At 34.6% G+C, this 24,294-nt stretch overlaps 1 protein-coding gene across 1 annotated transcript; it reads right to left on the reverse strand.

Annotated features, from left to right (window-relative positions):
- Positions 1–2,736: 2,736 nt before the first annotated feature.
- Positions 2,737–18,359, reverse strand: LOC145724890 (homeobox protein engrailed-2-B-like). The gene is made up of 2 exons (XM_081973367.1): positions 17,487–18,359; positions 2,737–3,554 (listed from the first exon to the last, which is right to left on the reverse strand). The coding sequence occupies exons 1-2, from the start codon at positions 18,190–18,192 to the stop codon at positions 3,229–3,231; spliced, it is 1,032 nt and encodes a 343-aa protein (XP_081829493.1). The 5' UTR covers positions 18,193–18,359; the 3' UTR covers positions 2,737–3,228.
- Between the last annotated feature and the right edge of the window lie 5,935 nt (positions 18,360–24,294).

Genomic DNA, 24,294 nt, shown 5'->3' on the forward strand with positions numbered 1-24,294 from the left:
GAGAACAAAATAATTACGTTCATCGTAGTTTTGCTATGCCATTCCATTTAAATTTGTTGAGTTTTTGGACATTTTTCATTTTAGTGGTATTAAAACGCCCCCTAGCGTTGGATTTAGAAAGCTGAAAATTATTTCAAACATTTTGTCGTGGCCACATTCACTATACAGTTTTTTTTTTCGCTACTATGTATAGTTTTCGAGAAACTATTGGAACACCCTGTACATACTGGCCAACATCGTTTAGAATCCATAGTAGTTCATTCGTTGGCGTTTTCAGGAACTTTTTGGACAGTTTCTAGAGCATATTGAAGGTTCTGGACTGGTTTAGAGGCATTTGGAACTCTTAGACGGTTCTAGAAATTGTTGGAAGCTTGTAAACTGCTCTAGAATCATACGGATATTTTTTATACTGTTTTGAAAGCTTCTAAACTGGTTGAAGAACATTTGGAAGCTGCTACACATTGTTTTGGAAGTGTTTGCGTTTCTACAGTGTTTTGAAAGCTTCTGAAATCTTTTAGACAACTTCAAGAGAATTTGGAAGATTTTTGGACAGTTTCACGAGTTTATTGAAGGTTCTGGACTGTTTTCAACGCATTTGGAAACTCTTAGACGGTTCTAGAAACTTTTGAAACCTTTTACACTGCTGTAGAAGAAAGACGGAGAAGGATTCCATGACAAAGATGGTTACAGACATCCACTAACCGATATGCAAAGAAATAAGAAGAAAGCAATCTTCTTACAGCGTAGTTAAACTGAACCTTTGCCATGCTAATTTTAGAAATGATATACCAAATTGAAGTGATTGTTAATTTGTACATTTTCAGAATACCTTGCTAATTGTTACCATCAATAGCTAAAAAAAAAACTAAATATCCAACTACTGAAATGCTCTCATATTTTATTTACCTTCTATACCTTCCACCTGAAAACAACGAGGGGAAGATATAGTGAGTGCTTGAGATAGCGTAGCTATTGGCCCAGAGAAACAGCCAGTTTATACTCTGTATCTCAAGGAAGGGGCATTTAAGAGATGTTTTTTAGAAATTTTTTCTCCTCCTACAGTTTGTGACACCAATTCTTGTAATACCCGGTATATTTGAAATCAGAAGAGAGTTCTATTAAAAATAAGTGATTGACATATTTTTGACATCAGATTCTAGTAGCGATTCAGAAAAAATACTACCACTTTGCTATCCTGTCATATCAAAATTAACCAGCTTTGCCAAAAGCCTTGTTGAAAAGCGAACTAGCCTTATGTCTTGGAGAAGCCAATATCTTCAGGGTGCGTATTCTTGAAATAAGGGAATTATCAAAAGAAAGACCATGTAGAATGTGACAGGAACCCACTATTGTCAGCTTCTTCTGTCACATTCTATCAACTCTTGAGAATTCCGTTCCCTACTTTCAAGAATTAGGCCCCTGATGGGTCCCGCCACGAAGGTTCTACTTACACCCGAAGTCTTTAATAAGTCGAGCTGAAGAAGCATCTCCAAATGGGCTCACGTTAATTAGGAAAAAATATACATGTCCAAGGATAGGTGTGCTAGAGGAGCACGCAAAGGACACAGTATGAAGAAGTGAAGCTTGCCGCTTAGAGAATAGAGTGCCAAGAGGAGGCACTACGATGAGATGATGAAGCGTTTCCACTTAGATGATGGTGCCCAAGAAGAGTACAATGTGCAATTTACGTGAATTTCGCCTAATAAGGAAGGCACTCCTATCTCTCTCTCAGGCATTAAGAATAGGACTATATTAACCTAACTTATTGTAATCTGGTGAAGAAATAAAGGACTCGTTCCACCTTTTTCGTTTCCTTCCTCCACCCTATAACATTCAAGGTTAAAATTAGCAAATGTAGACTTTAGGTATAAGTTTTGCTTTTAGTGTTGGGGGTGGAAGGGGGAGATGTCACACCAGTTTTAGTAGTTACTGTGCACACTCAGTAACCAGCATAGTCAGCAGGGTTAGCATAATGAGGTCGCTGACGAATATAAAAGATGCACCGTATCTCGACTAAATCACCGAACTCTGGAGTCTTCCCCAGAGGGAGGTCACTGACTGATCTCTGGGTTAGTCTGGGTACGCCTCTTGAGTAAGGTAAACGTGGTGATCACCCTACCGCCTTCTCTGACCAACATCCCCCATCATGATCTACGCCGTCTTAGCAATCTGGAGGTAAGAATACTGTAACTGTTGATGATTTCCCTCTGAGCTACTCTTTAAGGTGACAATACAAATAGGACGAGACAACCAGACTTGCAAAATTGGACGACGTATAAATCTGGCGTGGGCTGCCTTTGGAAAACTGAGATATCTCTGTAAAACAGAAGTCCCAGTCTGTCTTAAACGGAAGGTCTTTGAGCAGTGTACTCTCAGTTATGACGTATGGTGCTGAAACATTAATACTCACACAAAAATCTGCCGAAAGGTTCCGAGTTACCCAAAGAGCTATGGAGAGTTCCATGCTGGGAGTAGACTTAAGAGACTAAACGAAATAATACGACAGAGAACTAAAGTTGTAGATGTAGTCGAAAGAGTAGCTACTATGATGTGGGCTTGGGCAGGTCACTTGGCAAGAACATGAGACGAGAAATGGACAAAAAGAGTGATTGAATGGCGTCCCCAACATGAGATCTCCAACTCGTTGGACGGATGATCTCATGAGAGTGGAGAGTAACTGGTTATTGATGATGTACTTTAAAATGTATTCAAGATTGAAGGTAAATAAAAGTCATATTTTATAATGAAGAGTTAAAATGTAGTTCTGTCATTCATCCTTTCCAATAACAAAGTCTATGTACAAACTAAGCATTGCACTAGCATTATCAAATAAATTTCAGTCTACTGTTATTTACATCACATCATAATATGCATACGCAGAATCTTTCATGAAAACAATCTTAACATAAAATTAACATATGATCTCAATACTAATGACATATTATCAAGCCTGCGATTAATTTTGGCATGATACAGAACATTAACAAGATCAATCACCTGGTTATGCTTTTTTTATGTGTACACAAATTTTAAAGCAACTGCCCAAGTTAAGTTTTACCTAAAATATAGTATTTGAAACTTATCATAATAATATGCCCATAATGTTTACATTATATACAAACTAGAGTGTTATTTACAGATAATAAATTACAACAATATATATGAGATCACAAAGTTTTACAATAAAGACTCTAAACTTACATAAACAATTATTAAACATTATCTAACCTAACCAGTTAAAGGTAAGTCATCCTCATCACAAGGAACTGTACTGTGATTATACAGCCCTTGGGCCATAAGTTGCAATGCCAAAGGATTTTTTTGTCCCGACGATTTTTTAATCTTTGCCCGTTTGTTTTGAAACCAAATTTTGATTTGGGCTTCGTTCAATCCCAGTTCGGCACTGAGTTTTTGCCGCCTCGTTTCGGTTAAGTAACGGTTTTCGTTGAATTCGGCCTTAAGACGTGCAAGTTGGGCGCTTGAGAATGCTGTACGAGGTCGTTTGTCCTCTGCTTTGCTCTGTGGAGGTTTTTTCATTCTTCTGGAACGAGGACCTGAAACAATAAAAGGCAATTTTAGACTTCAATCATTAATGAAACTAGTCAAGTTTAGCTAATAAACTAGTGTTCTAACCACCTGGAATACCTAAATTGTCTTCTAAAACCATGTCATATCAGTCACTAATGTCAAAACTGTCAAAATTTGACTAGAATTTGTAAAAATTACAGTTTAACATAGTTTTCAAAATAAAAGCGTTTCTGAGATTTACGACAGTTATTTTGACAATTGTCTCGTTACCGTCTTAGCTAAAAAGAGTTCTAGACACACGTGACAACTGTCACAAACGTCAAAACCACAGTATAACTGGCAAACGGTGCTCAAAAATTGCAACAATCAGGTTTTAGGAAAGTCTTTTTGCAGTATTTCATATAAAATGTGTTTCTGAGAATTATGACAGTAATTTTGACAGCAGTCACGTGATTGTTTAGCTAAATTATCATCTAAAACTACGTGATATTAGTCACTAAGGTCAAAACTGTCAAAATTTGGCGAAAATTTGTAAGAATTACAGCTTAACACAGTTTTCGAGACAAGACGCGTTTCTGAGATTTATGACAGTTATTTTGACAATTGTCACGTGACCGTCTTAGCTAAATAGGGTTCTAGACCCACGTGACAACTGTTACTAACTGTCAAAATGTGCTCAAAAGTTGCAAAAATCAGGTTTTAGAAAAGTCATTTTGCAGTATTTCATATAAAAGGTGTTTCTGAGATTTATGACAGTTATTTTGACAGTAGTCACGTGATTGTTTAGCTAAATTGTCTTCTAAAACCACGTCATATCAGTCACTAATGTCAAAACTGTCAACATTTGACTAGAATTTGTAAAAATTACAGTTTAACATAGTTTTCAAAATAAAAGTGTTTCTGAGATTTATGATAATTATTTTGACAATTGTCACGTGACCGTCTTAGCTAAATAGGGTCTTAGGTCCACGGGACAACTGTCACTAACGTCAAAACTGTGAAACTGTGCTCAAAAGTTGCAAAAATCAGGGTTAAGAAAAGTCTTTTTGCAGTATTTCATATAAAATGTGTTTCTGAGAATTATGACAGTTATTTTGACAGTAGTCACGTGATTTTTTAGCTAAATTATCTTCTAAAACTACGTGATATCAGTCACTAATCTCAATATTGTCAAAATTTTACTAGAATTTGTGAGAATTACAGCTTAACACAGTTTTCCAAACAAGACGCGTTTCTGATATTTATGACAGTTATTTTGACAATTGTCTCGTGACCGTCTTAGCCAAAAAGGGGTTCTAGACACACGTGACAACTCTCACTAACGTCAAAACTGTCAAATTATGCTCAAAAGTTGCCAAAATCAGGGTTAAGATAAGTCTTTTTGCAGTATTTCATATAAAATGTGTTTCTGAGAATTATGACAGTTATTTTGACAGTAGTCACGTGATTTTTTAGCTAATTTATCTTCTAAAACCACGTGATATCAGTCACTAATCTCAAAATTGTCAAAATTTGACTAGAATTTGTAAGAATTACAGCTTAACACAGTTTTCAAAACAAGACGCGTTTTTGAGATTTATGACAGTTATTTTGACAATTGTCTCGTGACCGTCTTAGCTAAAAATGGTTCTAGACACACGTGACAACTGTCACTAACGTCAAAACTGTCAATCTGTGCTCAAAAGTTGCAAAAATCAGGGTTTAAAAGTCTTTTTGTAGTATTTCATATAAAATGTGTTTCTTAGAATTATGACAGTAATTTTGACAGTAGTCACGTGATTGTTTAGCTAAATTGTCTTCTAAAACCACGTCATATCAGTCACTAATGTCAAAACTGTCAAAATTTGACTAGAATTTGTAAAAATTACAGTTTAACATAGTTTTCAAAATAAAAGCGTTTCTGAGATTTATGACAGTTATTTTGACAATTGTCTCGTTACCGTCTTAGCTAAAAAGAGTTCTAGACACACGTGACAACCGTCACAAACGTCAAAACCACAGTATAACTGTCAAACGGTGCTCAAAAATTTCAAAAATCAGGGTTTAGAAAAGTCTTTTTGCAGTATTTCATATAAAATATGTTCCTGAGAATTATGACAGTTATTTTGACAGTAGTCACGTCATTTGTTAGCTAAATCATCTTCTAAAACCACGTGATTCAGTCACTAATGTCAAAAGTGTAAAATTTGAGTAGAATTTGTAAGAATTACAGCTTAACACAGTTTTCCAAACAAGACGCGTTTCTGATATTTATGACAGTTATTTTGACAATTGTCTCGTGACCGTCTTAGCTAAATAGGGTTCTAGGTCCACGGGACAACTGTCATTAACGTCAAAACTGTAAAACTGCGCTCAAAAGTTGCAAAAATCAGGGTTTAAAAGTTTCCTTTGCTAGTTTTTACTAAAGTAATCCTTTGCAACGGCGATGTTAATTTTTCAGGACCATTCTTTAGCATAGCTTCCACAAGAGATAAATGGTGAAGAACTGCCCATTCCACGACATTATTTTCAAATATCTCCTTTATGAAACGATTTGTTGGTTTGTGAGATTTTTTGTATAATTTCTTTGTGAACTTACTGTAATTATTTCGAACTTTATTACTATTTTGTATTTCTTTTATACATATACTACTCATATAAAATCAATTAAAGCATCAAGTCACTTAATCAAACCATTATCATACCATCATCTTTTTTCAGTAATAATCATAGAAAATTAGCAGCTGAATTACCATTCGGTCGACTGTATTACTCGCAGTGATTACCGGCAATTTGCCCGATCATTTTGTGGCATTGGCAACAATTAATTTCAGCAAATGGGCTTGCCCGCAGTTTGATTTTAATTGTGATAATTATTAGTAGGCCTCGTCGAATCCATTAGCAGCGATCGGATTGGTTGAGAACCGCAACTAAACGGACGATCAGAAAAAAAATTAGACAAACAAGGAAACCAAATCAGGTGCAGTTCTTCAACTGGTCATTGTGTTGTGTATCTGGCTTAATAGGAAGAAGGAAATGCAATTTCTTTTTCTTGCGATGTCAGGCTTGAAGCGTAAAAGTAGTTGATCGATGGGAAAACGTCGTTAACGTCTCCTGTAATAATTACGAGAGTGTTTTTCGTTTCCTTTTTCTTCATTAAACTATAGAACACTTTATTACTGCACTTCTTGGAATTTTGTTTGTTTTTCGTCAACTGTGAATAATTAACACTGTGATTGTTTACCATTGTTTATAAAAACAATTTAATTGTTCCGATCAAATGAGTTTCACACGTTTAACTGTGTGATAAAAAGTTGTTGACTTAATTTGCATCACTCATGGAAATTAATTCACTGCTGTGTTCTTAAATTTACATAATTGATGACATTATGAGTGGCGTTTTATTATAATCTAAATCATTTCTATCGTACAAAAAAAATGGATTATTGGGATTGATAAGAGTATAGCCAAATCATATCGGTGTATCATAATCAGTTTCTAGACTAAAGAAGACGGGACAAAGTAATGACAATTTTTTTTGGATTTTAGTTTCATAAGTCAAACATGTTTTAAAGAAGCGTAAAGTGACAGAAAAGAAGAGCGGAAAGCATGTTGAAATTGATTATAAAAAAATTCTGACAGATATATTTCATGAACCAAACATGTTTTAGGAAACAACTAAGTTTGAGGGTAGAAGACGGCCAGAAGACTCCGTCTCGTGCCACAAAATGTAGTCCCGATTTCTGCATCCGCAGCGCAACCATTTTCTAAAACTGTAATAATCCCGAGTGCCAAACTCACAAACAAAATGTAAGTATAATCTGTATAATTATTGTAATATTTTGTGCATGTAAAATTATGTCTGATGTATGTTATTGTATGTTATTAAATTATATTTTTCTGTCAAAGTGGTTTGATTCTACCTCCAAAACAAGATCTCGGTAAAGGCGTTTATTGACGTCTCGTTTAACTTGCTGATCCAAATGGGCTTTACAATTTAAACGTGACAAGGGGTACACAACGATTAGTTAGCAATAGATAATAGATACTGCCTGTAAGCAAAATGTTTAACAAAAAGCTGTTGTAGCAAAAGAATAGAAAATAGACTAATAGAGAATGTAACACACTTTTAGTGGCCAAAAGAAAGAAACTAAAACTAACACACACAAATAAAAATTTTGAATTGAATAACTACCATAAACTTTCCTGGAACAAGTTGAGTTGCTTATATTTAGTATTTTTTTTGATTTGGGTGACAATTCAAAATGACCAGGAAATTTATGGGTTTAATTAAAATTTGTTTGAAAAATATCATTTTCCTGTCATTAAAGTAATTTTCAGTCAATATTGTCAAAATAAAGACTGAATAAAAAGCTGATTTGATTTGCTATTTATTGTTTTAGAGATTTGGGTTTATCAATAATAACATTACTGACAATTGACAAAATAACTGTAATAAATCTCAGAAACACGTCTTTTCGTTCGAAAACTGTGTTAAACTGTAATTCTGGTAAATTCTAGGCAAATTTTGACAGTTTTGACATTAGTGACAGATATCACGTGGTTTTTTGAGGATAATTTAAGAAACACATAAGATAAATCTCAGAATCAAGTTTTGTATCGAATAATGCAAGAAAATCTTATTAAACTCTGATTTTTGCAATTTTTCGACAGTTTGGCGGTTAGAGACATACAAGGAACAGTCAGAGACAAAATCGTCTGTAAAATCCACTGGACTTGAGAAAATTACTGTTATAAGCACATTTTTGGAATCCTTATTACATTTTCTATACAGTGCGTTTTTTTTAACGCGCAACATAGGATTTTACGTGTTAAATTTTTAAGCCCATGTTAGACCATGTTATTTTGGAACTACAAGTATAAAACTTGACGGGTGTGTCTTTAGTACCCTGAAGCTTAAGTAAGTCTACCAATTTGGTCTAAAAAGTGATTTAAAACTGGAAAAAAATCATTTTTTTCGAAAAGATTTTATCCTTTCATACTCCCTGTATGCATTGTTGTTCCTTGTTGTTTTTGATACTGGCAGGGCAGGTAGCAGGTAAAGTGACTTATTTTGACTGCATCACGACCCAACATCTTTTGAACGTCAAAAGGGCATTTTATGATTGTTTGGAATATACTGTTTGGCTTCAAACGGAGGTCAATTTGAACAATTCACTTATAAAAATACTTCTTTTGTTCGTAACTTTCTTGATATAAAGTTAATGATCACCCTGTTTTACTTTCTACGCCAAATTTTACGTGCTACCTGCCGTGCCAGTATCAAAAACAACAATGCATACAGGGAGTATGAAACGATAAAACCTTTTCGAAAAAAGATGATTTTTTGCAAGTTTTTTAACACTTTTTAGGCCGAATTGGTAAATTTACTTAAGCTTCAGGGTACGAAATAGCCACCCGTCAAGTTTTATACTTGTAGTTCCAAAATAACATGGTCTAACATGGGCTTAAAAATTTAACACGTGAAATCCTATGTTGCGCGTTAAAAAAAACGCACTGTACAATAACCTGAGAGACACTACAAAATTTAGTACAGGGAGGGAGAAAAGCGGTGTCAAAGTTTGAACTGACAGAAACACAGTTTGAAAGAACAGTAAGGGACAAAATCGTCTGTAAAATCCACTGAGATTGAGAAAATGTCTGTTTTAAGCACATTTTTGTAATCCCCATTAAGTTTCCTATGCAATAACATAAAAAAAACTAAAAGATTTGGTACAGTCAGAGACAAAATCGCTTGTAAAACCCACTTGGAGTAAGAAAATTACTGTTTTAAACACATTTTTCGAATCCTTATTAAATTTCCTATCCAACAACCTGAGAAGCACTACAAAATTGGGTACAGTTAGGGAGAAAAGCGGTGTGAAAGTTTGAACTGACAGAAACACAGTTTAAAAGAACAGTTAGGGACAAAATCGTCTGTATAATCCACTGGGATTGAGAAAATGACTGTTTTAAGCACATTTTTGGAATCCTTATTAAATTTTCTATCCAATAACCTGAGAAGCACTACAAAATATGGTACAGTCAGGGAGAAACGCGGTGTGAAAGTTTTAACTGAAAGAAAAACAGTTTGAAAGAACAGTCAGGGACAAAATCGTCTGTATAATCCACTAGGACTGAGAAAATGACTGTTTTAAGCACATTTTTAGAATCCTTATTAAATTTTCTATCTACTAATCTAAGAGACACTACAAAATTTAGTACAATCAGAGAGAAAAGCGGTGTCAAAGATTGAACTGACAGAAAAACAGTTTGAAAGAACAGTCAGGGACAAAATCGTCTGTAAAATCCACAAGGATTGAGAAAATAACTGTTTTAAGCACATTTTTGGAATCCTTATTAAATTTTCTATCCAATAACCTGAGAGGCACTACAAAATATGGTACAGTCAGGGAGAAACGCGGTGTGAAAGTTTTAACTGACAGAAAAACAGTTTGAAAGAACAGTCAGGGACAAAATCGTCTGTATAATCCACTAGGACTGAGAAAATGACTGTTTTAAGCACATTTTTAGAATCCTTATTAAATTTTCTATCCACTAATCTAAGAGACACTACAAAATTTAGTACAATCAGGGAGAAAAGCGGTGTCACAGTTTGAACTAGCAGAAACACAGTTTGAAAGAACAGTCAAACACAAAATTGCTTGCAAAATCCACTACGATTGAGAAAATGACTGTTTTAAGCACATTTTTGGAATCCTTATTAAATTTCGTATATAATAACCTGAGAGGCACTACAAAATTTCTTACAGTCAGGGAGAAAAGCGGTGTCACAGTTTGAACTAGCAGAAACACAGTTTGAAAGAACAGTCAAAGACAAAATTGCTTGCAAAATCCACTACGATTGAGAAAATGACTGTTTTAAGCACATTTTTGGAATCCTTATTAAATTTCCTATATAATAACCTGAGAGGCACTACAAAATTTCTTACAGTCAGGGAGAAAAGCGGTGTCACAGTTTGAACTAGCAGAAACACAGTTTGAAAGAACAGTCAAACACAAAATTGCTTGCAAAATCCACTACGATTGAGAAAATGACTGTTTTAAGCACATTTTTGGAATCCTTATTAAATTTCCTATATAATAACCTGAGGGGCACTACAAAATTTCTTACAGTCAGGGAGAAAAGCGGTGTCACAGTTTGAACTAGCAGAAACACAGTTTGAAAGAACAGTCAAAGACAAAATTGCTTGCAAAATCCACTACGATTGAGAAAATGACTGTTTTAAGCACATTTTTGGAATCCTTATTAAATTTCCTATATAATAACCTGAGAGGCACTACAAAATTTCTTACAGTCAGGGAGAAAAGCGGTGTCACAGTTTGAACTAGCAGAAACACAGTTTGAAAGAACAGTCAAACACAAAATTGCTTGCAAAATCCACTACGATTGAGAAAATGACTGTTTGAAGCACATTTTTGGAATCTTTATTAAATTTTCTATCCAATAACCTAAGAGACACTACAAAATTTGGTACAGTCAGGGAGAAAAGCGGTGTCAAAGTTTGAACTGCCAGAAACACATGTAAAATATTTACTTGACCGCTAATCTACCCATCACTAGAAAAAATTGATTTGGGCTATTTACGTAAGCTTTTTATGCCTGTTTCCTTGACACTTTCAAGTCGATTTTAAGTACAACTTAAGCTAAACTGAGATTTGAATGTGACATGTCAGGTGCAAAATAACACAGGAAATGTGCGAAAGTTTTGCAAGTAGGAAAAATAGTGACTTGAAAATGATGGCAATTTTAGCAATTAAGTTTCCTATGCAATAACATAAAAAAAACTAAAAGATTTGGTACAGTCAGAGACAAAATCGCTTGTAAAACCCACTTGGAGTAAGAAAATTACTGTTTTAAACACATTTTTCGAATCCTTATTAAATTTCCTATCCAACAACCTGAGAAGCACTACAAAATTGGGTACAGTTAGGGAGAAAAGCGGTGTGAAAGTTTGAACTGACAGAAACACAGTTTAAAAGAACAGTTAGGGACAAAATCGTCTGTATAATCCACTGGGATTGAGAAAATGACTGTTTTAAGCACATTTTTGGAATCCTTATTAAATTTTCTATCCAATAACCTGAGAAGCACTACAAAATATGGTACAGTCAGGGAGAAACGCGGTGTGAAAGTTTTAACTGAAAGAAAAACAGTTTGAAAGAACAGTCAGGGACAAAATCGTCTGTATAATCCACTAGGACTGAGAAAATGACTGTTTTAAGCACATTTTTAGAATCCTTATTAAATTTTCTATCTACTAATCTAAGAGACACTACAAAATTTAGTACAATCAGAGAGAAAAGCGGTGTCAAAGATTGAACTGACAGAAAAACAGTTTGAAAGAACAGTCAGGGACAAAATCGTCTGTAAAATCCACAAGGATTGAGAAAATAACTGTTTTAAGCACATTTTTGGAATCCTTATTAAATTTTCTATCCAATAACCTGAGAGGCACTACAAAATATGGTACAGTCAGGGAGAAACGCGGTGTGAAAGTTTTAACTGACAGAAAAACAGTTTGAAAGAACAGTCAGGGACAAAATCGTCTGTATAATCCACTACGATTGAGAAAATGACTGTTTGAAGCACATTTTTGGAATCTTTATTAAATTTTCTATCCAATAACCTAAGAGACACTACAAAATTTGGTACAGTCAGGGAGAAAAGCGGTGTCAAAGTTTGAACTGCCAGAAACACATGTAAAATATTTACTTGACCGCTAATCTACCCATCACTAGAAAAAATTGATTTGGGCTATTTACGTAAGCTTTTTATGCCTGTTTCCTTGACACTTTCAAGTCGATTTTAAGTACAACTTAAGCTAAACTGAGATTTGAATGTGACATGTCAGGTGCAAAATAACACAGGAAATGTGCGAAAGTTTTGCAAGTAGGAAAAATAGTGACTTGAAAATGATGGCAATTTTAGCAATTAAGTTAAAATGCTTCTACAATTTTTAATTGACGTACTATTAAAATTATATTGACTTTCGTACATTTTATCAAATGCCTTCTTTCATATGTCGTTTAAAAAACATTTGTTTTAATTTGAGTTAAAAATTGCCATAAAATGCATTGAATCTCCCATAAGACGCTATGCTTTACCGATGCCCTTAAAAAAGATATTTATATTAGGTTGAAAGTAATTTCTTTCTGAATAGCACTCGTATTTTCGATTAAATCGTATATAGATGGAGCGACAATACTAGTCGCAGCGAACGAGCGAAGAAGGCGATTCCGCACCAGAAATGAAATGAATCTGAATCTGGTTGAAACGGAGGACCACACAAGTCGAACGCTGTGGGCAGCCGGTAATACGATACTTTCTTGCGGTTTAAGACTTAGTTAAGAGCTTTTGTTTGATTGATTTAAATAATAATCGGTACCTACAACTTCTATACGACGAAGATCTCATTTTCATGAAAGAGTTAATTAGCCGGTTGTTGTGGGTCTTCCTCGTCTAATCAACTCTAAATGGAATATTAAATTCGTTGGTCCTCTTTGAACGGTCGTGTCATCAATATTAACAGTCCAAAGTTCTTATCGGGCAAATTAATACTCGGTCCGGATTCAGATGGTTTTAATTTATATAACTGCATAGCTCTAGGTTCCTTATCGAGATGGTACCCCGAATAAAACAGTAGCCACCTAATTATCGACGGTTTCTTAAGGCAGAACAATGGCTCTGATTGATCTCGGGTCATTAACATAACGAATAACACCAGGGAAGTGGTACCTCGTTGACGGATGTCTTTGATCGGCTTGAGAGATTGATTTCAGTTTGATAAAATGGTTTGTTCCACAAGAAGATTTCTTGGGAGGTCTTTATTTTTACCGCCAAACCAGAAATACTTCGCACCAAGAGAATCAATTAAAAGCACTTAAAATGGACTAAAAACGATTCGAAAATAAATCAAACATCCACTCATCCATAAGCATTAATCTATCGGCACATATCCCCTGGAAAACGAGGTATCGGTGGCACTTTGCATCATCAAAACCCATATAACTAACGCACCATCTGTCAGTGCCCTTATAAAACCGATTTAACACCCGGTATAAAAGTGTCTGGTTAGTGATTTACTAGGTATATCGTTTTGGTTTTGTTGGGGTTATACAACTGGATGGCGATAGTCTACATCCAAGATTTTTGGTGATGGTATTAGCAGAAGAAAAGTTTTATAAAGTATTGTATAAAACACGTGATTTAAACCTATTTATTTACTGAAACAAGTGGATGGTTTTAACTCACTTGTCTTCATCTTTCTCTTTCTCCCATTCTATCTTACCCGTTTTCTAATTTTTTGTTTGTCTCTACTTTATTTATCACTCCATTTATTTCACTTCCATTATTTTTAATTGACTTAGTTTCTGATTCTTTCACTTTCAAAAATCATATGTTTGCTTGCTCTTTTATCAAGCTTATTTACTTTTCCTCCTTTCGCTCTCTATCTGTTTATTCTTTCCTCTTCATTTTATCATTTTTTTTACCTTTTTCCATTCTTCCGTTCATTTCTTTTGTCACTAATATTTTTATTTTTGCTTCTTATTACTCTCACATTCTATGTCTTTTATTTTTGTTTTATTATTCCTTCCTACTTTATCGTTCCTTTTGTAAAATGTTTTTGAAATGGAACAAATAGGCTTAAGATTTTTTTTTTATTTTTTGTAATTAATTCTCAAAACTAAATTATAACTCTTTTAGAAATACAGGTAAATTATTATTAAATATGTCTGAAAATGCTTGAAAATTTAGTACAAAAAATTAAATAACTATAAAATGCTGCTTCTTTGTAGCATATGTGATTGGAGTGGTGCACATTCTAAACATTCCATAGAAGCTTTTTAAACGTAATAAAGTGTTTTGAGTTAAAGAGTTTTTGACAACTTTGTATTTCAAATCACTAAAATCGATTTCCGATGAATTTTTTAACATCCAAAAATCATATACGGTGACAATCTGGAATCTGGAAAACTATTAGAGATACGATAGAGTTGCTGAACCAAATGCTGTTTTAAATATTTTGATTTTCTGAGTACTTCCAAATATACCAAAATAAATGAATTTTTTTTTTTTTTGTATTTATGTTTTATTTCTTATTTGAAGAGATATCCCAAAACTAAAAGCAACTTTCTCTTGTTTATTTTTTTTTAGCTATACAATGTTAGTTTTATATTTGTCCCCCTCTTTCTTTTTTCTAATAAGCGACATATTAGATTTTTAGACTTCAAAATAGTGCATTTTATTCTGATTTCTGTGATGTACTGTGTGATTTGCTATATAAATGCCAAATTAATTCAATAAAAAAATATTTTACCTCAGTTGGCTTAAAGTCAGTGACAAAATGGCGGTAGTTACAGCAAAACGGGCACCATATTCGTATTCTCCATGCCAAAATTAGTAAAAATGGCCACCTTGACAGGTTTAAATCCAATATGGCAGTGGTGAGTACAGTAGGCCAGAAAAAAACCTTCATTTGGACAAAATTTCGGTGCATTTTTCCAAAAAATCGCGAATAACTTGATTATTTGAAACATTCCGTGTAGAAACACCAAATGATCGAAGGTAGCTAAGAAATGGGGCTATCACGTGACGTTGAGCGGGCACCGCTAAAATGCCCCGTTTGGCCGCTAGAGAGCGTCAAACTCTATCACCTTTTTTCCATCATTTTTCTAAAAATCTCGAAAACGGTTTGAGTTAGCAATGTGAAATTTTTACCATGTTGTCCCTTAAAGAGACGCAACTTTTATTAAATATAATATTTTTCTGTACAACGCACCGGTTGAACTTGAAAAATAAAAAACTAAATTTTAGACATTTTTAAAGGGGGGTTATCCATGAAGATTTTTGGAAAATTTTTGAATTTTGAAAATTGTCTTCAATTGCCTTAACTAGTTTAGGTTAATGGTAGAAATATGACGTAAAGTGTCATTTGAGATAATGACATTTTTTAAGGATGTCATGTCTTAAAAACTGTCAAAAGTGCCATAATTTCAAAGTCATTGACCAAATAGTGGTAGTTACAGCGAAACACACCAAATTCGTGTTCTCCATGCCAAAATTAGTAAAAATGGCCACCTTGACAGGTTTAAATCCAATATGGCAGCGGTGAGTACAGTAGGCCAGGAAAAACCTTCATTTGGACAAAATTTCGGTGCATTTTTCCAAAAAATCGCAAATAACTTGATTATTTGAAACATCCCGTGTAGAAACACCAAATGATCGTAGGTAGCTAAGAAATAGGGCTATCACGTGACGTTGAGCGGGCACCGCTAAAATGCCCCGTTTGGCCGCTAGAGAGCGTCAAACTCGATCACCTTTTTTCCAACATTTTTCTAAATATCTCGAAAACAGTTTGAGTCAGCAATGTGAAATTTTTACCATGTTGTCCCTTAAAGAGACGCAACTTTTATTAAATATAACATTTTTCTGTACAATACACCGGTTGAACTTGAAAAATAACTAAATTTTTAAAGAGTAATTTGAAAAATTTTTGAATTTTGAAAATTGTCTTCAACTGCCTTGACTAGTTTAAGTTAATGGTAGAAATGTGACGTAAAATGTCATTTGTGATAATGTCATTTTTTAAGGGTGTCATGTCTTGAAAACTGTCAAAAATGCCATAATTTCAAAGTCATTGACAAAATAGTGGTAGTTACAGCAAAACAGACACCAAATTGGTGTTCTTCATGTCAAAATTAGTAAAAATGGCCACCTTGACAGGTTTAAATCCAAAATGGCAGCAGTCAGGATAGTAAGCTAGGAAAAAGTTTTATTTTTTGTACTAAAATTAAAAAAAAATTATTTTTTAAAAAAATTATAATAATCTTTTTTTTTTTTTTTTTTTCGAGGCAAGTGCTCCTATTACCTACCTAAATTTCTAATCAATCTAACAATAAAGTGATGTAATAAGAGTGAGTAATGAAGTTTTTCATACAAACTACACAAGTTTGAAACGCCAAAATACCTACTGTACATTATAAAAAAATTATTTGATAACAGACAATTACAAGTAAGCATTGATAATGAATATTCCTTTTCTTGTTCCCCCGAGCAAGGACTTTCTCAAGGATTCCCACTTTCCCCACTTCTCTACAACATATACAATCATAGATTTCAGGAAAAGAATCACATCGACAAAACATCTTACATATTACAGTACGCGGACGATACTGCACTTATTGTACATGACAAAACAACCGCAAAAGCAGCAGAAAAGCTCCAGATCCTGACAGGCCATACTATGACATGGTTTTATAAATGGAAAATCACCCCTAATCCCATTAAAAACCAGCTCTTTCAGCTTCTGTGTAACCACAACAGCAAACGGTCACATAAATGAACCAAAAAGCGACATAAGGAACTTGGGACAAAAAATTAAAATGTAGAAGACATTAGGACAGAAATTATCAGAAGATCGATCTCTAACATACAAAATCAAAGGAATCGGTACTAAAACAGCCATCACAATTTACAAATCCATTTGTTGACCACTGTATGGAAACCTACTGCGGACAAACGCAATGGAAAGACCTATAAAACTCATACAGACAAAAGGACAAATCGCACTGGGACTAATTACAAAAATAAGACATATCATAGCTAGATTCTCTGAAAGACTGCTACAAATACAGGCTAAATGGAACAAGGGTGGTTCACCGTGCACACTAAATGGAAAAACAATACTGAAAACTGGACCATACTGAATCCACATTGCTTAACAAGACTATATCCCATTTTCACTTTCCTTCTGTAGGTACTTGAAAAATTTAGTTTGGTATAAGAACATAAACATAATTTGTAATAACTTTAGGTTTTGGGATATCTCTTTTGGAATTTGGTTTCTGAGATTAGCAAATTTTTCTGTTAGGATTTCAGTACTACATGCTACAATTATTGATAATGCTGATTTAACACAAGAAAAAATGATATACTCTGATAACGTATAACTTACCAGAACTGGGTCGGTCCGAATATCTAGTGCAGTAAACCCAAGCAGGCCACAAGGTAGGTACGTTCGACTCGTCCTTCTTCACATCTTCGGTGGTCAACAATTCGGGACTTTTTGTCGGCGAGTTTTGCGAATTCTTGATCAGCAAACCGCCCACACTGCTCCCAATACTCGGAGACGTGCCTTTGATGGAACCAATCTGAGACACCGTTTGACAGAGCGAACCCAAAGGGGCGATTCCAAACAGTTTTTTGCGTTCCTCGCCCTTTTCGTAGGGTCGGAAGCTCACTCTCGTTTTCAGTACGGCGTTCTTTCCAAAATCGGGTTGTAAAATGTTTCTGATCGAGTATTTTAGAGTGTGTATGACCGGTTCGTTGCCGGGTGGTGGTGAAATGCTGGAGGACACACTGTCAGGAGAGGGCGATCTAAAGCTCACCGGTGAATCGCGATCGCTTTCCCTTTTAGGGCTGGGTAGTGCGAATGAGGTTATTCTGAAGAATGAGCGTTCTGGGTGTTCCATCTTAGGAATCATCAAATTTTTTGGAGAATCAGGACTGTACGTACAGTCTTGACTATTAGAGATGGTCATGCAAGTAAACGGTGATGTTCTTGTACTTTCTGGGGAATTAGGGGTGTTGAAGTTACCTCCGCATTCGCTAGTGCAAGGGCTGGTGGCCGTATTCGGACTCGATCTGTCTTCGAAAGCCATCGTGGACAAAAGCACTTTTAAGATAAGCACGTACTAAAAAACCAACAAGTAATTACGTCACTATACGCGCTATCAAAACCCCAACCGCTCATGAGTGACACTTGACTCAGGCAGCGCGAATAAGTGTTTACCAGCAAAACGGATCTGTCAAACTGAAGTGAGATTTCAAAATAGTCATCTTTATTACTGGGACACTCTGTGATCGGCATGCTCCGCCCCCTAAAGCATGCGCTCGACCGGGACATGTTTAGCGCTGTCTCTCTCATGGGTTCCGGTGGGGCGGAGGGTGGTCCGGTAACCGCCTTTATCATCCCACATAAACCCATCTCTGTCTGATGGCTATGTTTGTTTTGTCGAGTTTCGATTTAATTCCCTGGGTTTTTTCAAATGGGCTGATGGTTAAGATACTCTTGCTAATAAAGGTGTTGGAGAGATTGTTTTGTACTTTTCCATTTGACTGTGGCTGTAAATTTATTTAGAAATCGCACGTTATTTATAGAAAAACTTTCTGGGTGGTCTAAATATAGAGTGAACATATCTACAAAGTGAACTGTAAAGTTCGATTTATACCAGGTGTCCAAAAGAACCCTGGACATAGGAGATATCCTTGTTCCTTGATGGGAAAACAGTATTTATTTTTTTTGCCCCTGAACGTTTAATTTAATGGAAAAACGCTTTACTACCCACATAATGGAAAAACGTCGTTATAAAGATACATTAATATCCGTAGCCACAGACCAAAAATCTGGTACACAGTGTTGCCAAATCCAAATATTTACATAAGAAAAACAAAATTTATTTTTCATTATTATTCAGAATGTTTATTAATGATTGCAAAAAGTTTTAATCATCTACATTGAAAAATATTTTCTTATTTAAAGAACAGATATCACATGGTTTTAGAAGATAATTTAGCTAGGCAGTCACGTGACAATAACAGTCTGAATCTTGATTTTTCCACCTTTAGCACAGTTTGAGGTTAGTGACAGTTATCACGTGGTTTTAGTACACTATTTAGCTAAACGGTTACGTGATAATTGTTAAAATAACTGTCATAAATCTAAGAAACTTAGAAACACGTCGATCGTTTCGATAACTGGTGTTAAACTTTAATTCTTGCAAATTCTAGACAAACTTGATTTTAAGTAGGATAATTTGGACAGTCACGTGAAACACAAAAAATGACAATCTGTTTTAAGCACATTTTTGGATTCCTCATTAGATTTCCTATTCAATAACCCGAAAAAATACAACAAAATTTGGTACAGTCAGGTAGAAAAGCGGTGTCAAAGTTTGAACTGCCAAATTTTGATTTCAAACTCAGTTTGAAAAGGCAGTCAGGGATAAAATTGCCTGTAAAGCCCACTTGGAGTGAGAAAATGACAGTTCTAAGCACTTTTTTGGAATCCTCATTGAAATAATCTACAAAATTTAGTACAGTCAAAAATAAAAGCGTGTCAAAATTTGAAATTTGAATTGGCATTAGTTTTCAAGCTCCATGGAGCGAACAGAGCATTTTTGACGTCACGATGACAAACCATAATTGGGCCACTGTTTGAAAGAATAGTCAAGGACAAAATTGCTAGTAAAACCCAGCAGTTAGAGACATTATTTGGTACAGTCAGTGGGAAAAACGGGTAAACTGTCAGAAACCCAGTTTGAAAAGACAATCAGGGACAAAATCGTCTGTAAAACCCACTTGGAGTGAGCAAATGACTGTTTTAAGCATATTTTCGGAATTCTTATTAAATTTCACATCCAATGACATAAAAAAAACTACGAGATTTGGTATAGTCAGGGAGAAAAACGGTGTAAAAATTTGAACTGACAGAAACACAGTTTGAAAAGACAGTCAAGGACAAAATCGGTTGTAAAACCCACTTGAAATAAGGAAAAGACTGTTTTAAGCATAATTTTCGAATCTTTATTAAATTTCCTATCCAATAATCTAAAACAACATTACAAAATTTAATATAATCAGGTTGAAAAACGGGGTCAAAGTTTAAACTTTCTGTTGAAAACGGTAGATTGAATACAGAAATAAAAACGGGAAAACGGTAGAACATAAAAAATTTTAACGGTAGACCTAGCAACATTGCAGTGGCAGTTTTTAGTGCTAAATTTCTAACCAAAAACTGTTTTCAAAACTAATCACCAGAGAGAGGGAGTATCTCTTTGCAGCTAAGTTCTTTAAGAAAACATTGATTTTGCTTGCAAATACTTAATGTGGACGACCCAATCAACTATCTCAAGCCTCTTGATAAGACTTCAAACGATTTAAAGTAATGAAAACAGTGGACAATGATGGCATGCCATCCTTACTGAACAGGAAAAACCACAAAAAAGCAAAATACTTCCTTCAAAATTATTGTGATTTAGCTTCAATGTGCTTAACTTCATGGACTATCATCAGTAAAGGTCTTCATCAGTCTTGTAACTAAAAGAAGTGTGAAGAATCTTAATCAAACTGGCTATAAAACCTCTGAGAAGCCTTTTCTAGTAACAGAATATGGACTTACACAGCCAAATTATCAGTAGGGTGGCAAAAGTTTTTGTAAATGAGTAGGTATAATTGAAAAACCAACTTTTCAATTGAGCTCTCTCACCAAAGTGTGTTAAGGTCTTCTGGTCTGCCTACTAAGTACATTGGAAAGCTTGGAATCAGTCTAAGAGACATCAAAATCAGAAATGAGGAAATCTGATGAAGAACGTAGCGTATCTCGGAAAGCAAATGGCAATGGGTGGACAAATGGCAATGGACAGAACCATGACAGTTGGACAGCGCGAGTAACACATTGGCGACCAAGACAGACCAAGCGTAGCGTCACAGAAAAGGTGGCTAGACGATATCAAACTGATTGCGAAGTCTACGTTCAGGAGTGGACAAAAGAGAACTGAAGAAGAAGAAGAAAAAGAAGAAGAAGAAGAAGAAGACATTGGAAAGTCGTTGATTAAATTACCAGCCTAAAGCTCAAGAGAGTGTTCCACGTGGAAAAACTTAGCTTTGGATACGTAATTGTTAAAAACGTTTTGTACGACAGATCCAATTTTGAGCAGTTACACCACATGTTGGAAAAGACCGACAGACATGGAAGAGTCACGGAAAGGACTTTGTCCAAAAACGGATGGAAGAAGAAGTCTGAAGAAAAAGCAAAAGAAGATCCTTTTGTAACCTTATGTGACCCAAAGCTGGATCTTAGACAAATTAGATCACATACGTTACTTTACTGTTCGTGATCATTTTGAACGAAAAATGGAGGTAACTTTAAGGAGTAACACTTAAAGATCATAAAACTAATTCTACACTAGGTCGAAGACATAGGGGAGAATAGGTAGTCTTAAATGGAACTAGGCCGGATATGTTGCTCGAAATACAACCAATTGGAGCAGAAACACTACGAGATGGAAACCTTGTGGGGAGGAAAAAAACTTTAATACTTCTTAAAGTTCTTAAAGTAAGTAAAGTATGTGCTTGGAACCATTACCTAATATCATGACAATATTGGTAAAATAAATTTCCACGTTGATTCAATGTTGTTCACGTTCCCATTAAATTCATGATAATTGGCAAATATCGCTTCTGTCGTCATTAAATGACAAAGTTTAATTAAATTAATACGTCTTACGTTATTAAGACTGATCTCAGCAAACTTCAGGTTTTTAATTAAGCGCTGGTTTGTGTTTTTCAGTGTCGACATTTTTCCCCGATCAAATGAACTAATCAAGTGGATATATTTCTGCTTTATTGCTCGTGTTTCTCGCTTAATTAGTCAGCGGGTTTATTAAGAGCCGTTCTCATGTCAAATATCAGATTTTGATGCTTTTTTGTTTGTTATTTACTTTACTTTTATACAATTACTCTATCAATACTAGCTGCAACACGAACTAATTACTTATTTATATGCACTTTTTTCGAAACAACGTCAGTACATTTAAGTACATACTGTAGCAATAATGTCATAATTAACTCTAAATGTTTTGTAATTATTTATTTTTTATGATATGAAACTGGATGTTATACAGGGTCTTCCAGAATTAGTTTAAAATAACACGTTATAAATACGGGGTGTATGGAAATGGCCTTCCAACGATATGGCTATAGGGCGTCAAAATTGATTCACTTTTTTTAGTGCAGTGTTTTATTTCATCGTAAATAACTCGCTAATTTGGTCCACTCTGTATAAACTTTTGTACGTTAATAGATAGCTAATGAAATGATTTTTCTAAATATGTAACAACACAGGTTTGTAGGTTAAACCCTTTGCCCGCCAGAGGGCATCAAACTGAACCAAATTTTCTCTCAATCTCGAGAAACCAAGCAACTGAAAACAGTCTTCAAATTTCTGGTGACCTTTTACCGTTTGAGAACCTCCTGTAATACATTCAAGATTCAGAAAACAGTTTTAGACACTGGTAACATTTTGGGATTTCTGAGCAAGAAACTGTTTGAAAGCTTCTAGTGAGTTTTTTTACATCAGAAGACAGTTTTGAAGGCACTCCTGAACTTCAGAAAACACCGAAATTCATATTGACAACTTGATTGTTTTCAATGTAAACCTGTTATTTTATTCTAATTTCACTCACGTGAATGTGACACCTTGTATATTATTAAATCAGTACATTAACTAATGAATGACTTATCTTTGCACAGTATTAACCAGTTAGTCCTCACAGTAACTGAATTTGTATGGTTATTAACTCAATAACGGTTTGAATTAAAAAATATGTTCTCCATTTGTTTCACCCTGTGTAAAATAGTTTTTCAAAAATCATGTTTTCGAAAAAAGTAAAAAAAAAATGGAAGAGTTAGAGTAATGGGCTTTAGTAAGAGACTAAATATTCAGAATGACTTTCTGCACCTAGTGAAATAGGTTTACACTCACATACAATTTACAACCAATACTGAAAAAATTTAAAGTTTGGCAACGTGGCACTACTTCTCAACCAATGTTGCCAGCTCTACCATTAAAACGGTATATCTACCGTTTTTGTAGTTCTTCTGCCGTTCTCCTGTTTTTGTATATAATCTACCGTTTTTAATTACGTTATTGCTATTCCTATGTTGGTTGTGAAACTTTTCATATACTTTTTCAGTTTATTGATTAGGAAATTTAATAAGGATTCTAAAAATACGCTAAAGAGTAATTTTTTTACTTAAAATTATTCTCTAAAACCACGTGATGTCTGTCACTATTGTCAGAATTGTCAACATTTGACGAGAATTTTCAAGAATTACATTTTAACACAGTTTTCGAAACAAGACGATTTTCTGAGATTTAACGATTATTTTGACAATTGTCACTTCATAGACTAGATAAATAGTCTTCTAAAATCACGTGACAACTACCACTAACGTCAAAACTGTCAAGCCATTCTCAAAAGTGGCAAAAATCAGGATTTAAAAACGTTTTCTTGCAGTATTTGATATAAAACGAGTTTTTGAGATATATGACAGTTATTTTGCCAATTGACACGTGACCATCTAACTAAATAGTGTTCTACAATCAAGTGACAACTGTCACTAACGTCAAAACTGTCAAACCATGCTCTAAAGTTGCAAAAATCAGGGTTTAGAAACGTTTTCTTGCAGTATTTGATATAAAACGAGTTTTCGAGATATATGACAGTTATTTTGCCAATTGTCGCGTGACCATCTAGCTACATAGTGTTTTACAATCACGTGACAACTGTCACTAACGTCAAAACTGTCAAACCATGCTCTAAAGTTGCAAAAATCAGGATTTAGAAACGTTTTCTTGTAGTATTTGATATAAAACAAGTTTTTGAAATATATGACAGTTATTTTGCCAATTGTCACGTGACCATCTAGCTACATAGTGTTTTACAATCACGTGACAACTGTCACTAACGTCAAAACTGTCAAACCATGCTCAAAAGTTGCAAAAATCAGGATTTAGAAAAATTTTCTTGCAGTGTTTGATATAAAACGTGTTTCTGAGATTTATCCCAGTTATTTTGCCAATTGTCACGTGACCATCTAGCTAAATAGTGTTCTACAATCACGTGACAACTGTCACTAGCGTCAAAACTGTCAAACCATGCTCAAAAGTTGCAAAAATCAGGATTTAGAAACGTTTTCTT

Source organism: Ips typographus, linkage group LG2 (genome assembly GCF_016097725.1).
Source record: "Ips typographus isolate SLU linkage group LG2, UJ_Ityp_2.0, whole genome shotgun sequence".
Classification (NCBI taxonomy): domain Eukaryota; kingdom Metazoa; phylum Arthropoda; class Insecta; order Coleoptera; family Curculionidae; genus Ips; species Ips typographus.

Excerpts from the sequence above, each read along its gene's own strand:
- LOC145724890 (XM_081973367.1), bottom strand. The coding sequence starts at position 18,192 with ATGGCTTTCGAAGACAGATCGAGTCCGAATACGGCCACCAGCCCTTGC. Across the intron at positions 3,555-17,486 it reads TTCGGACCGACCCAGTTCTG|GTCCTCGTTCCAGAAGAATG; the intron begins GTAAGTTATACG and ends TTATTGTTTCAG.